Consider the following 11074-nt stretch of genomic DNA (forward strand, 5'->3'; position numbering starts at 1 on the left):
TGTTTCAAATGTTCGTGATATGAAGAGATCAAATATTATTTATAAGTTATTAGTTTATTTTGATATATTTTAATTTTTATTTATTTAGGTACTTTTTTTTTTTTTGCTTCTTTCAGTTTTGATCCAAGGACCTTATGGTTAAGAGCAATTCTAATAACCCTCCGGTCACTTGGGAAACCAACTATTTATTTAGTTACTAGATTAAGCTTTATGTTTGTGTGCTTTAGGATTTTCTTTATTTTAATCTAATAAGAGGTTATAAATGCCTCTCTAATTATTGTAATCGCAGTATTGAGTGATTAGAGGTACCAAAGCACTTTTTGGTTTCGTAATGAAACCATAGTATGGACAAGTGAGGTTGAGAGAGTCCCTCTCTTGTTGTATCGCAAAAATGGATAGAAGGTTGAGAAGTCATTTCAATTCAATTCCCAAATTATGACGTGGACAAGTTAGGTTGAGGAGTCCCTTTCTTGTTAGTCTAAAAATTAGATAGAAATTAGAGTGATACTCTTTGTATTCATTTTCAATCTATCCCTTTTATTTTATTTCAATTGTAATATATTCAGTTTGAATTTTTATCTTCTTTTTATCTTTTATTTCTTAATAGATTTCAACTTAAAAAATGAAAAATCTATGTTTGAAATTCTAATTTTAGAAATTCCTTCTTGGTTGGAAATTCATTAACTAAGAGCATACTTCAACTAAAAAAAATATTGTAATTATATTTGGATAAGGTAATGAATTTTGTGTAATTAGGTATCTATCATCATTCATCTTTTAATCTGTCATTATCTATAAATTAATTGTAATAATTATTTTTAGATATTACGTCTCAAATCTTTTTTTCTCATATATTTAAAATGGTCTCGCTAGTCGTTATGTCGCCATCCTTCGCGCCCGTGGTGTCGCCATCCTTCGCGCCCGTGGTGTCGCCATCCTCAGCTCCATCGTCTTCATCTTCTCAAGTCTCAACACCAGCACGCAGTAGCCTCTCATCGGCGGTCCTCAACAGTCAACACCGGTAGCCTCCATCGACCCCAGGTGAGTGACTCGTCCTCTGCTCATTTCTCTTTGTCCTTCGCCTCTGCTCATGTTCTTCCATGGATGTGAACTGTTCAATTTCTGTGCACTTAGACCTCGGCTTAATTTTCTGTGAACTGAATTGAACTTAGACCTCTGCTCATGTTCTGTTTCTCTTTGTCCTCAATGTGAACTGAACTTAGACCTAGGCTTAATTTTCTGTGAACTTCATTTGTGAATTTCAGTGCTCATCTATTTTTGTTTGGCTGTTTGTTGGTTAGCAATTAGCATAAGAAATATGAATATGATCAATTTCTGTTTGGCTGTTTGTTGGTTAGCAATTAGCATCAGAAATTAATAATCTGAAATGTACGTGGCTGTGTTTGGTCCTCTGCTCAATTTCTCCTTTATTTTTGCTTTCATGTTGCTTGTATGTAATGTACACAAAAAGGAAAAGTACTATAATGAAAATGGGCTAGGAAGAGTTGAAAGGATTTCTAAACCTTCCTTTCTGTATTTGCAGTGTGCTAAGTTGCTAATTACACACACTCCCCTTCTCTCAATGCTTTCATTTACTAAGCAAAATCTAAGCAAACCTTTCATGTAAAATGTTTATATATTGAAAATGCAAAATACTGGATATACGATACCTTCATTTTGTGAAGACAAATAAATGTATTATAAGTTTATAACTAGTGATATCCTTTTTAACAATCCTAATTTTGTTCCTTGATTTCTTGTGGGTCCTGTGCTGAACTGCTGACTGCCCTGACCAGCACTTCGAGCTGCTGTGCAGGCATATCGGCGTGAAGTGGAGTCACAATTTTACCGGTCATCTAAAAGACGAAGAGAGAGATTTGATCAGGTGTGTTTTTCCATTCTGAACTATGTTTCTGTCTCTGTAGTTGAGAAAATGGGATGAAAGGAGATTAGGATCTTACCTCATTTTTAGGTATATGTATATGCTGCTTTGACATTTTCCTTATCTTACCTCAATTTCTGTTTGCTGCTGAGCATAAGAAATAAAAAATCTGAATGTTAAGCTGGATGGTCTTCTAATTTTCTGTCAATTTCATTTGTGAACTGTTCAATGTAAGTGGCTGTGTTTGGTCCTTTGCTCAATTTCTGCTCTATTTTGCAGCTTAATTCCTCTTTGTTGCACAATTTCTATTTGTTGGTCAATTTGTGTTTGGTCAAAATCTGAATGTTAAGCTGGCTGGTCTTCTATTTTGCAGCTTAACTTCATTTGTGAACTGTTCAATTTCTGTGAACTTGCTTTGTGAACTTGCTCAGTGAACTGTTCAATTTCTGGAACTTCATCTGTGAACTGTTCAATTTCTGGGTATGTTCATTGTGTTGTGTTGTCTTGTGTTGTTTAATTTCATACATGTTTTACTAATTTCAGTTATCCAAGTGGCGGTGGTAGTAGTGGTCTTTATGCTGCATCTCTTTCTTCTGCTGATCAGGGTGGGAATGAAGGTGAAGATCATCCCACCGAAGCAGATTTGCAACAAGTTCTTGTAGATTTTGATAATTGATAAACCATGATGTTGGGATTTAACATTTAGATATGCTTTTATTACTATTTAACTTTTGAGTTTAGATTTTGATAAGATCATATGTATTTGGTTGATGATATTTTATGTAGTGTTTTTAATTTCGAAGATATTTTAAGATTTGTATCAGACTATAATTATATTTTAGGATGTGTATTTATAATTTATTTATTATTTTACTCTAAAACGGTTTTTCCGGTTGGACCACCGGTTGAACCGGTTAGACCAATAAACCAGTGAACCAGTAACTAGAGCGGTTTGATGACCGGTCCGGTTTTCTGAACCTTGGTCGTTACACATTTAAGTGTTTTTATCAATTAAGTCAAACTAAGGTGACCCAAACTCAACAAAAATAACTCACATAACGAATACGTGAATTATGTATTTTTCTTCATGTTTCTTTCTTTTTTGCCATCAAGGAGCGCCTAATTTGTCTATAAACAAAAAAAGACTCAATTAACAAAACTATATCTAAAACGGCGAGTTATAGCCTGCACCGGTCCAAATGAGGAGATTGGTGCACCTGTCACCTCTGACACAAGTTTCTGCTTTGGTGGCAGGTCTTTTTGTATTTTACAAGATTGGCTATATAGTTTTGTATATTGTGTTATGACCCCTTAATTCATACATGTTTGCATTCGAACCCCCCTGTATGAATGGGCTGTTGACTGAGTTTTAGCCCATTTGGTAGAGCGAGGAGATGAAGAGGGGCTGTCATTAACTCCACAGCTCAAGTGACGGCGACGCCCTAGAGTTTTGGCAAACTTGGTGGGACATAGCACGGTAGAGTTTTGGCAATTTTTGGTTATAGAGTATTCTGTCTGATGTAATGTGATGTTAATCCGTGAACGCCATTTTCTGCGCAGGACTGCATGGAGGAAGAATCCGTGGCGGACGAATGTTACCGGCCGTTGTCTGCTGAAGAAGAGGGAGGCGATGGAAGCGATGCCTTCGGCCCAGGTGGCGACGAATTCGGTGACGAATTTGAGGATGGGGAATTAGGGGTGGAGTCGGATGCAGAGGATAATTTCGGGGATAGCTTCTTTGACAAGTGGGAAGAGAGAGCAGTGGACAGCATTGCAGAGCTGGGGTGTATAAATTTCAAGGAAATAACTGCAAAGGAGATTTTAATGTGTCATTTTCTGGATCGATCGGTGGCATTCTTGTTTTACAGTTTGTATGCGAAGATGAATGGTTTCGCTGTGAGGAAGAATAAGATTTGGCGAAATGTGAGGAATGAGGTTACTCAACAAGAATTTGTATGTTTTCGGTAGGGGTTCAGAGGAATGGGGTCCGTTAACGACGGCATGCAACGGAAACGTGAGCCAAAGGCGGAGACCAGATGCGGCTGTGAGGTAGAGATGTGCGTCCACGTGCACTTCGAAAGTGGTAGATGGATAATATCATACTTTCAAGACGTTCACAACCACAAGTTGCTGGACGATAGACTGACTTTCATGCTATCGGGCCATAGGAAAATGGATGCAGCCACCCTGGAACAAATGAACATGATGCCTAGAGTTGGGATTAAAACGCCACAGATTTATTCATCTTTTGTGCAGACTGCCAGGGGATTCCAAAACCTTTCGTTTCTAAAGAGGGATATGTATAACCAGATAGGGAAGTATTGGAGGCTCATTGGTGGGGATGCGACGGCTTGCCTTAAGTTCCTGGAATCAACGACGCAGGCTAATCCTGGAATGTTTGTGCGTTATTTGGCGGACAAGGATGGTCGTTTGGTGCACCTGTTTTGGTCGGATAATTGCAGTCAGCTGGATTATGGTTTGTTTGGGGATGTCATGGCATTTGATGCGACATATCGGAAGAATAAGTATATGTGTCCACTGGTTTGTGTTTTCTGGAGTGAATCATAACCAAACAATTGTGTTTGCCGCTGCGCTAGTTGCAAATGAGAATGAGCAGACTTACACCTGGTTGCTGCAACAGTTCCTGGACGCCATGAAGGGTAAAGCACCTGGGTGTGTGATAACAGATGGGCATAGAGCGATGAAAAAGGCAATCGAAGCGGTGTCTCCTGGGGCCTATCACCGTTTGTGTGCGTGGCATCTGCTGAGGAATGCCACTTCTAACCTAAGCAACCCCAGATTTACTTCTGAATTTAAGAAATGCATGCTGTTCGATTATAAGGTGTGGGAGTTTGAAGATCATTGGCATTATATGGTGGATGCGCTTGGTCTGTCTGATAATCAATGGGTTTCTGACCTTTACTCTAGGAGAAGGATGTGGGCAACTGCACATATAAGGGGCAACTTCTTTGGGGGTTTTCGTACAATGTCAAGGTGTGAAGGATTGCACTCAATGCTGGGTAAATTTGTCCAGTCTCGTCATAATTTGAGGGACTTTGTTGAGCAGTTTATGCGTTGCATATCCCAAATGAGGTCCAGGGAAGCACACTCTGATCTGTTATCCATGGTTGGGGAACCAGTGCTACAGAGTCCATTTCATGATTTGGAGAGGTCAGCTGCAAAGAAGCTCACAAGGGCAATTTTCTTCAACTTCAGGCCGATGCTTTTCCGCGCTTGCACATTGAAGGTACGAACACACACATGGAGCCAGACTTCTGATACATTCACTTTGTCTAGGTCAGCTAATGCGCGTAGGGAGTGGCAAGTGTGTCACTATGGTGACAGTAACAATTTCAAGTGCTCTTGCTTGCGAATGGAGTCCCTTGGTATACCGTGTGATCCCATTGTAGCAGTGCTGGTACATTTGGAGATGACTGACATACCAGACAGTCTTGTTCTGGATCATTGGTCCAAGAGTGCTCGCTCGAAAGTAAGGGCCTTTGTGGAGAAAGGTCTGTTTTGCTGGGATATCTCTGCCAACATTTAAAACAACCACTGCACAATAACGACAAAACAAATTTGAGGGTATACAAACGGGATTCCACCCGAATCGTACTTCGTTGTATTATAAGGTAACGTCGTTAATCATAACATGATCATCACTAATTAACACAATTTTTCCCACATTATCTACTAAGCCTTCTGATTCAACAACAAACTAAAACACATTACATACTACTTTGCAGTTTAATCACCAAAAATAAACGACATACAACAATAACTGAACAAATACAACATAACCAAACACCAACGACACATTCAGAACACACACATCAAACTCTTTCTCCTTCGACATGGCGTCTTACAAGGGAATCGTAACTGGCCTTCAGCTTCTCGTAAGATTCTTCCAGTTGACCTACCCTGGCTCGAAGCGCGTTATTTGAGTCGCCAAGAAGCTTCGCCTTTTTGTAGTTATAATCCCGAATCTCTTTTCCAGTTACATCAAGCAACACGCACAACATCTCATAAGCAACATCCTCTCTTGCAGCTTTTTCAACCATCGAGAAATGACCATTGACAAATAGCTCTATCTCAAATGGATGCCCAGGAATAACAACCGTGAAGCCAAAGAACGGGCCTTGCTCTCCGACAAATCGTTCCACCTTGAAAAAACAGGGGCAAGGGATCTCTGCCTCCAGGGAAACTTTCAGCAACCACTCCTCCATGCTGCTCACAACTGCGAAATTTGCGTTAAGCTCCTCCGTCGGAATTACAGGAAGCCCTTTTTCACAGTCATCGAACAACAAAAATCGCATAAATTAATAATTTTAATAACCGGACATAAAATGACCAGAATAAACAGCACTAACCAAACTCCAAATCGAATAAAATCACATTTCATCACTGCAAAGCAGAGCTTCATAAATACACTAACTTTTAAAAAGCGAATGTCGTTTCACAAGTCTTACATGAAACAATTGGCCGGCAAGGATAGCCTCCGCCAGAGATAGCCAATTTCTTGCCGCCACCTCCATCCGGCGTCACTCGACCAGTTTCACCACTACGACCTTTCTCAGCACAAATCAACGACATCCTCGCTTTGAAGCACGAGCATGCGTGTTCAAAGATATTGAATCCGTGAAACTCAGGAAACGTATAATCCAGAACTTGCTGGTTCGCCTCCTCCCAACTGGTGTATACCCCGGGCTTGTGCCCCTTCGTAACGGCAATGAACAAGAATCGTTGCATATTCTCCTCCATCTCTCCTACCCTCTCCTATCCTTCATACTGAAGTTGCACCTATATATAAACATTTATTCTCCATTCGAAGTTAGGTGCTTCGTTGTTAACCTTTTTTTTTTTGTCACACATGATTATTAATGTTTTGTCAGATTTATGAAGTTCAATTCCTCCCTAGAATTTTTTTTTGCCGTTCCCTTGAAGTTTGTTTTATTTTTGGAATAAAAAAATGTAAGCCCACAAATTTTAACACAATATAGGCCCAAGCTGGACCAAACAATTTCACCAGCCAACCAAAAAATAGGTTTCAGTCTCACCCCATAATTTTTTGCCATTTACAAAGCAGTCCCAATGGAGGCCAAATTGAAACTCCACCCATTAACCCCTCCCTCCCTTCACCGGTGAACTTTCCACCTGACACATGCCACCTCACTGTACCTCATGTTCGCATGGCACTCTCTCAAGCTGGACACCAATACAGAAAGGACATGGTGCACCAATCTCCTCAATTGGACAGGTGCATGCTATAACTCACCATCTAAAACAACCTCAAAGATTAATTAATACCAAATGACTCTATTAGTAGTTTTGTCATTTGTAATTTTCACCTAATTGTTGAAGTAGCTATACTCCTTTTTTTTTGTGGCATATTGAACATAATACAAGTTACTTCATTTGCGACTAAGATGTTGACTCAAGCTAGCCTCTTTATGTTATTAAGCTTGCCCAACTTATCATCTCAACTCTCGATAGTACTGCTCCTCTTCGGATACTTTTAAAGGAATGATATGATTCTGGAAAACCCAATAATTTTGATGCCATAGACTCTATAAACGATTTGACCAAAGAGCTTCCATCCACTGAATAGCTCCATATAAGCTTATCTTGAGTCCTTGCATTTAAAATAATATTTTGTAATAAAATGTATAGTTTTTTGTTGTGTTTACACTCTCACTTAAAAAAAGATTTTTGTTCATTTATTTTATAGAAAAAGTAACCTAATCTAAACTCTTGATAATATTAATGGTTCTGATAATCTTAAATAAATAAACAGTAAATAAATACATTAAAAGAAGTTAAAAGAAGATTTTTTAATAGGGTTTCTTGGAGATCGTGCGACAACTGCAGTAGCTTCCAAGACCGCATGATTTCTTCTTTTTATTGCATCTTCTTTCTCTTTTATTTTGTTTTTTCTTTCTTTTTCTTCAAGAAAAAAATTATTTTCGGTTCTATTTTTCACATTTTTTTCTCTTTTTATGTTTTATAATCATGTTCTTCCATAATATTGTTGTTCTCTTTGTTATTCTTCTTTATTTTTGTCTTGTAACTCACATTTAAAGTTTTATCATGAAAGATATTAATGGTGACCACTAGTGATTTTTCATCTTTTTTAAATCCTTAACATTTTTTGAAAAGTCTGGTAAAAAAACAAAATAAATTAATTTAAAATGGGTCAAGAAATATTTTTTTTATTTTTTATTTTAATATAAAAAAATACTCATATAAATGTACTCAATCTCTTTTAGATAAATGTACTCAAATTTTTTTTGTTTATACTTGAAATAAGAATGTAACTGAGAACAAATTAAAGGGTGTTTAGAGTAACTAATGATGTGATGCTGGTTTAATAGATCTCTACTAAATTTATATTGATATAAATTAAATTAATTTATTTATATTTTTATGTGATTTTATGTGTTTATGATGCTTGTTTCATATCTAATGTTGTAGTTTAAGCTTGAATGTGTGACTTGTTAATCCTAATTTAAGTATCCTATACTTATCATTCTCATTATATTGATATAGAACGATAAATATGATAAGGTTAAAGAAATTATATTATGATCAGAATAGACAAATAATAAAAAATATAAACAAAACAATCATCTCAAATTCCTTAAAGTCATTCATTATAAATTCGAAAAGAAAAATTGCAAAGTTCAAATAAATAACTTTTCATTCTATCATTTAGTTATTTAAATTTGGTGTTGTAACTTGACTCCATTTGGTTCTGTAACTTGATTCCATGATTGATTAGTAATGTGTTGGCATGAATAAAGTGGCAAAACAGCTTGATTTTCAAGATTTGAAGTGAAAATTTCAGCCTGCAATATAAACACTATTAAAAAAATAATAATATAGAAGACCTTCAATAAGTTTTAAAAATGTTAAAAAAATAATAGTAAGGAATAAAAAATATTACAACCTGACAATTTTGGGTGGAATGCTTCTTTGTTAATGTCATTCTCTTATTTGATTGTTTTTCAACCCAATTCTTGAGTCTTTTTCTGCTTTTTCGTCCTTCCTTTTTTCAATCCTTTCATATTTTTAAGTAATCTTTCTAACGCATCTCCATCTGAATAGCTATTAACGATTTCTTTTGCATTCAAAATATTTAAAACATCATCATCTTGATTGTGTCTACAAAAAGAATCTATCTTCTTATATGCTTCGTCTATAACTTGCTCAACAAAATTAGATGTTACTTCAAAATCTGATGATCGAGCAGCTAATTTGATTGCTTTAGAACCTATATTCTTATACCGTGTTGTAGCATCCACTCTAGTATCACTTTGAACAACTTTTTCATATGAATAATGAACAATCATCTCTCTTGTTTCTCTGGTCCATCTCTTCATAATGTATTGATCCGGAATTTGTTTCACATCCCAAACATTTAAAACTTTTAAACTATGACAACATAAGAATCCCATTGTTTCAAACATTCTACAACTATAAGTAATTATCATATCTTTCACATTGCCAGATACGGTGTATTCTCCATCTTTTTCATAAAATGGCAACTTGATATTCAGACATTTGATTATTCTCTTTACAAGAAACAATATAAGCAACAAAACTCCAATCAAACTCATTTTGAAATAAATCAAATGCACTAGGAGTATATACTTGTGCATCATACTTTAATGATGGCGAGTGAATCATTTAAGTTCACAAAACTTTTGTCTTGCATTGTATTCAGCTTGTAGCTCCTTATATCGCTTACCACCAACAACTCGCTCAAATTGTTTGAGAAAATGTATTATGTCTAAACTTGATTGTATAAAATCTTTCAAATCACTATTAAAACTTTTACTAAGTTGAATACTTCGCATTCAATAGTATATACCTTCTTAATGTAGCAATGAGCCAATTTTTCTTCACTTTATAAATACTCTTCAACCAAGGATTGTCTTTCACTTTGTATCTTTGAAGCAATGCATTCCATGCCTCTTAAAATTGAAACTGATCTTCAGAATTATACATACAAGTTTTGAAATCTTTCACGATAAAAGAACCATCTTTCAATTTATTTCCTAAATATCTAATAGCATTTTGCATAATATGCCAGACACATAATTCATGATATGTTTCATGCATTTTTTCTATCAAACAGGATTTGAAAATAGTTTTAGGCTTTTTTTTTGCATGTGAGCTTCCAAAAATGATTTAAATAACCACATAAAAGATTCTTTTGATTCGTCATACAAAAGAGCAGCCCCAAATATTACTATTTCTCAATAGTGATTGAATCCACAAAAAATATCCAATGGTCTATTTTCTTTGTTTGTGCAGTATGTAGTGTCAAATATGATTATATCACCAAAGATAGCATAATCAATAACCATTCTTGCATCAGCCCAAAAAATATTTGTTATTTTCTCTTTATTATCTAACTGTATAGCATATTAAAACGAGGGATTATCAAGTAGTTGTCGATGAAAATACTTTAATAAACTACCTGCTTCATCATAGGCCAAGTCTCACTTTTGTTTGCTTCGAAGATAGTTCTTTTGGTCTTGTTTGGTATATCCAAGAACATCTTTACCACCAGCTTATAAACTTGTTAGTTCATGTGTTTCCTTTGGTCTTATATCAACTTCATCTGCCAAATCTATTTGCAATGCTTGTACTTCTGAAATCTTTCTTTGTGATGGCATCATATGACTAATTTTCAAAATTTGCAAAATATGGTGATTTAACTCAAGGTCACAAATTACATATTTTTTTATATCTCAACTAGACTTGAGTGACATTCTTATTTGGCAACTTATTCTAGTCTCGGCGTGATGTTGCTTTGTTAAATGATCTCATTTATCTGATCTTCGTTGGCCTTCCTTTGCACAAACAAGTCTAAAACTATTCACAGAATTATCAACCTTGCATTTATTTTCATACAATTATCAAACATCAAAACCAATCATTCTACCATAATTTTGTTAGAAGTCTTTAGCTTCTAGTACCGTGTCAAATTTCATGCCTAATTTTGGTATTTTTTTTGCTATAATTGGTACATACTTCTTATAATATCTAATCCAAGTATTTCAAATACTCACTTTCTTACTATATGCACTTAGATTATACTTTTTACATTATATCATCAATATCTTCTTAGGGTCAAGAGTACATGTTTTCTTATAATTGTTTTATTCAGCTAATTAATATCCTATT

The 11074-nt window shown here is 35.6% G+C and overlaps 2 protein-coding genes across 2 annotated transcripts in view; both read left to right on the plus strand.

The window, feature by feature from the left end:
* LOC110269194 overlaps positions 1–2658 on the plus strand; it is a 6355-nt gene extending 3697 nt beyond the window's left edge. Inside the window, exons 2-4 of the mRNA XM_021116878.1 lie at positions 874–1041; positions 1797–1885; positions 2487–2658. Coding sequence (XP_020972537.1) covers positions 874–1041; positions 1797–1885; positions 2487–2544 — 315 coding nt within the window. The 3' untranslated portion in view covers positions 2545–2658. The remainder of the gene's footprint in view (positions 1–873; positions 1042–1796; positions 1886–2486) is intronic.
* On the plus strand, positions 3863–5429 carry LOC107627027 (protein FAR1-RELATED SEQUENCE 5-like). The gene is made up of 2 exons (XM_016329907.1): positions 3863–4423; positions 4524–5429. The coding sequence occupies exons 1-2, from the start codon at positions 3863–3865 to the stop codon at positions 5427–5429; spliced, it is 1467 nt and encodes a 488-aa protein (XP_016185393.1).

Source organism: Arachis ipaensis, chromosome B02 (assembly GCF_000816755.2).
Source record: "Arachis ipaensis cultivar K30076 chromosome B02, Araip1.1, whole genome shotgun sequence".
Taxonomy (NCBI): Eukaryota; Viridiplantae; Streptophyta; class Magnoliopsida; order Fabales; family Fabaceae; genus Arachis; species Arachis ipaensis.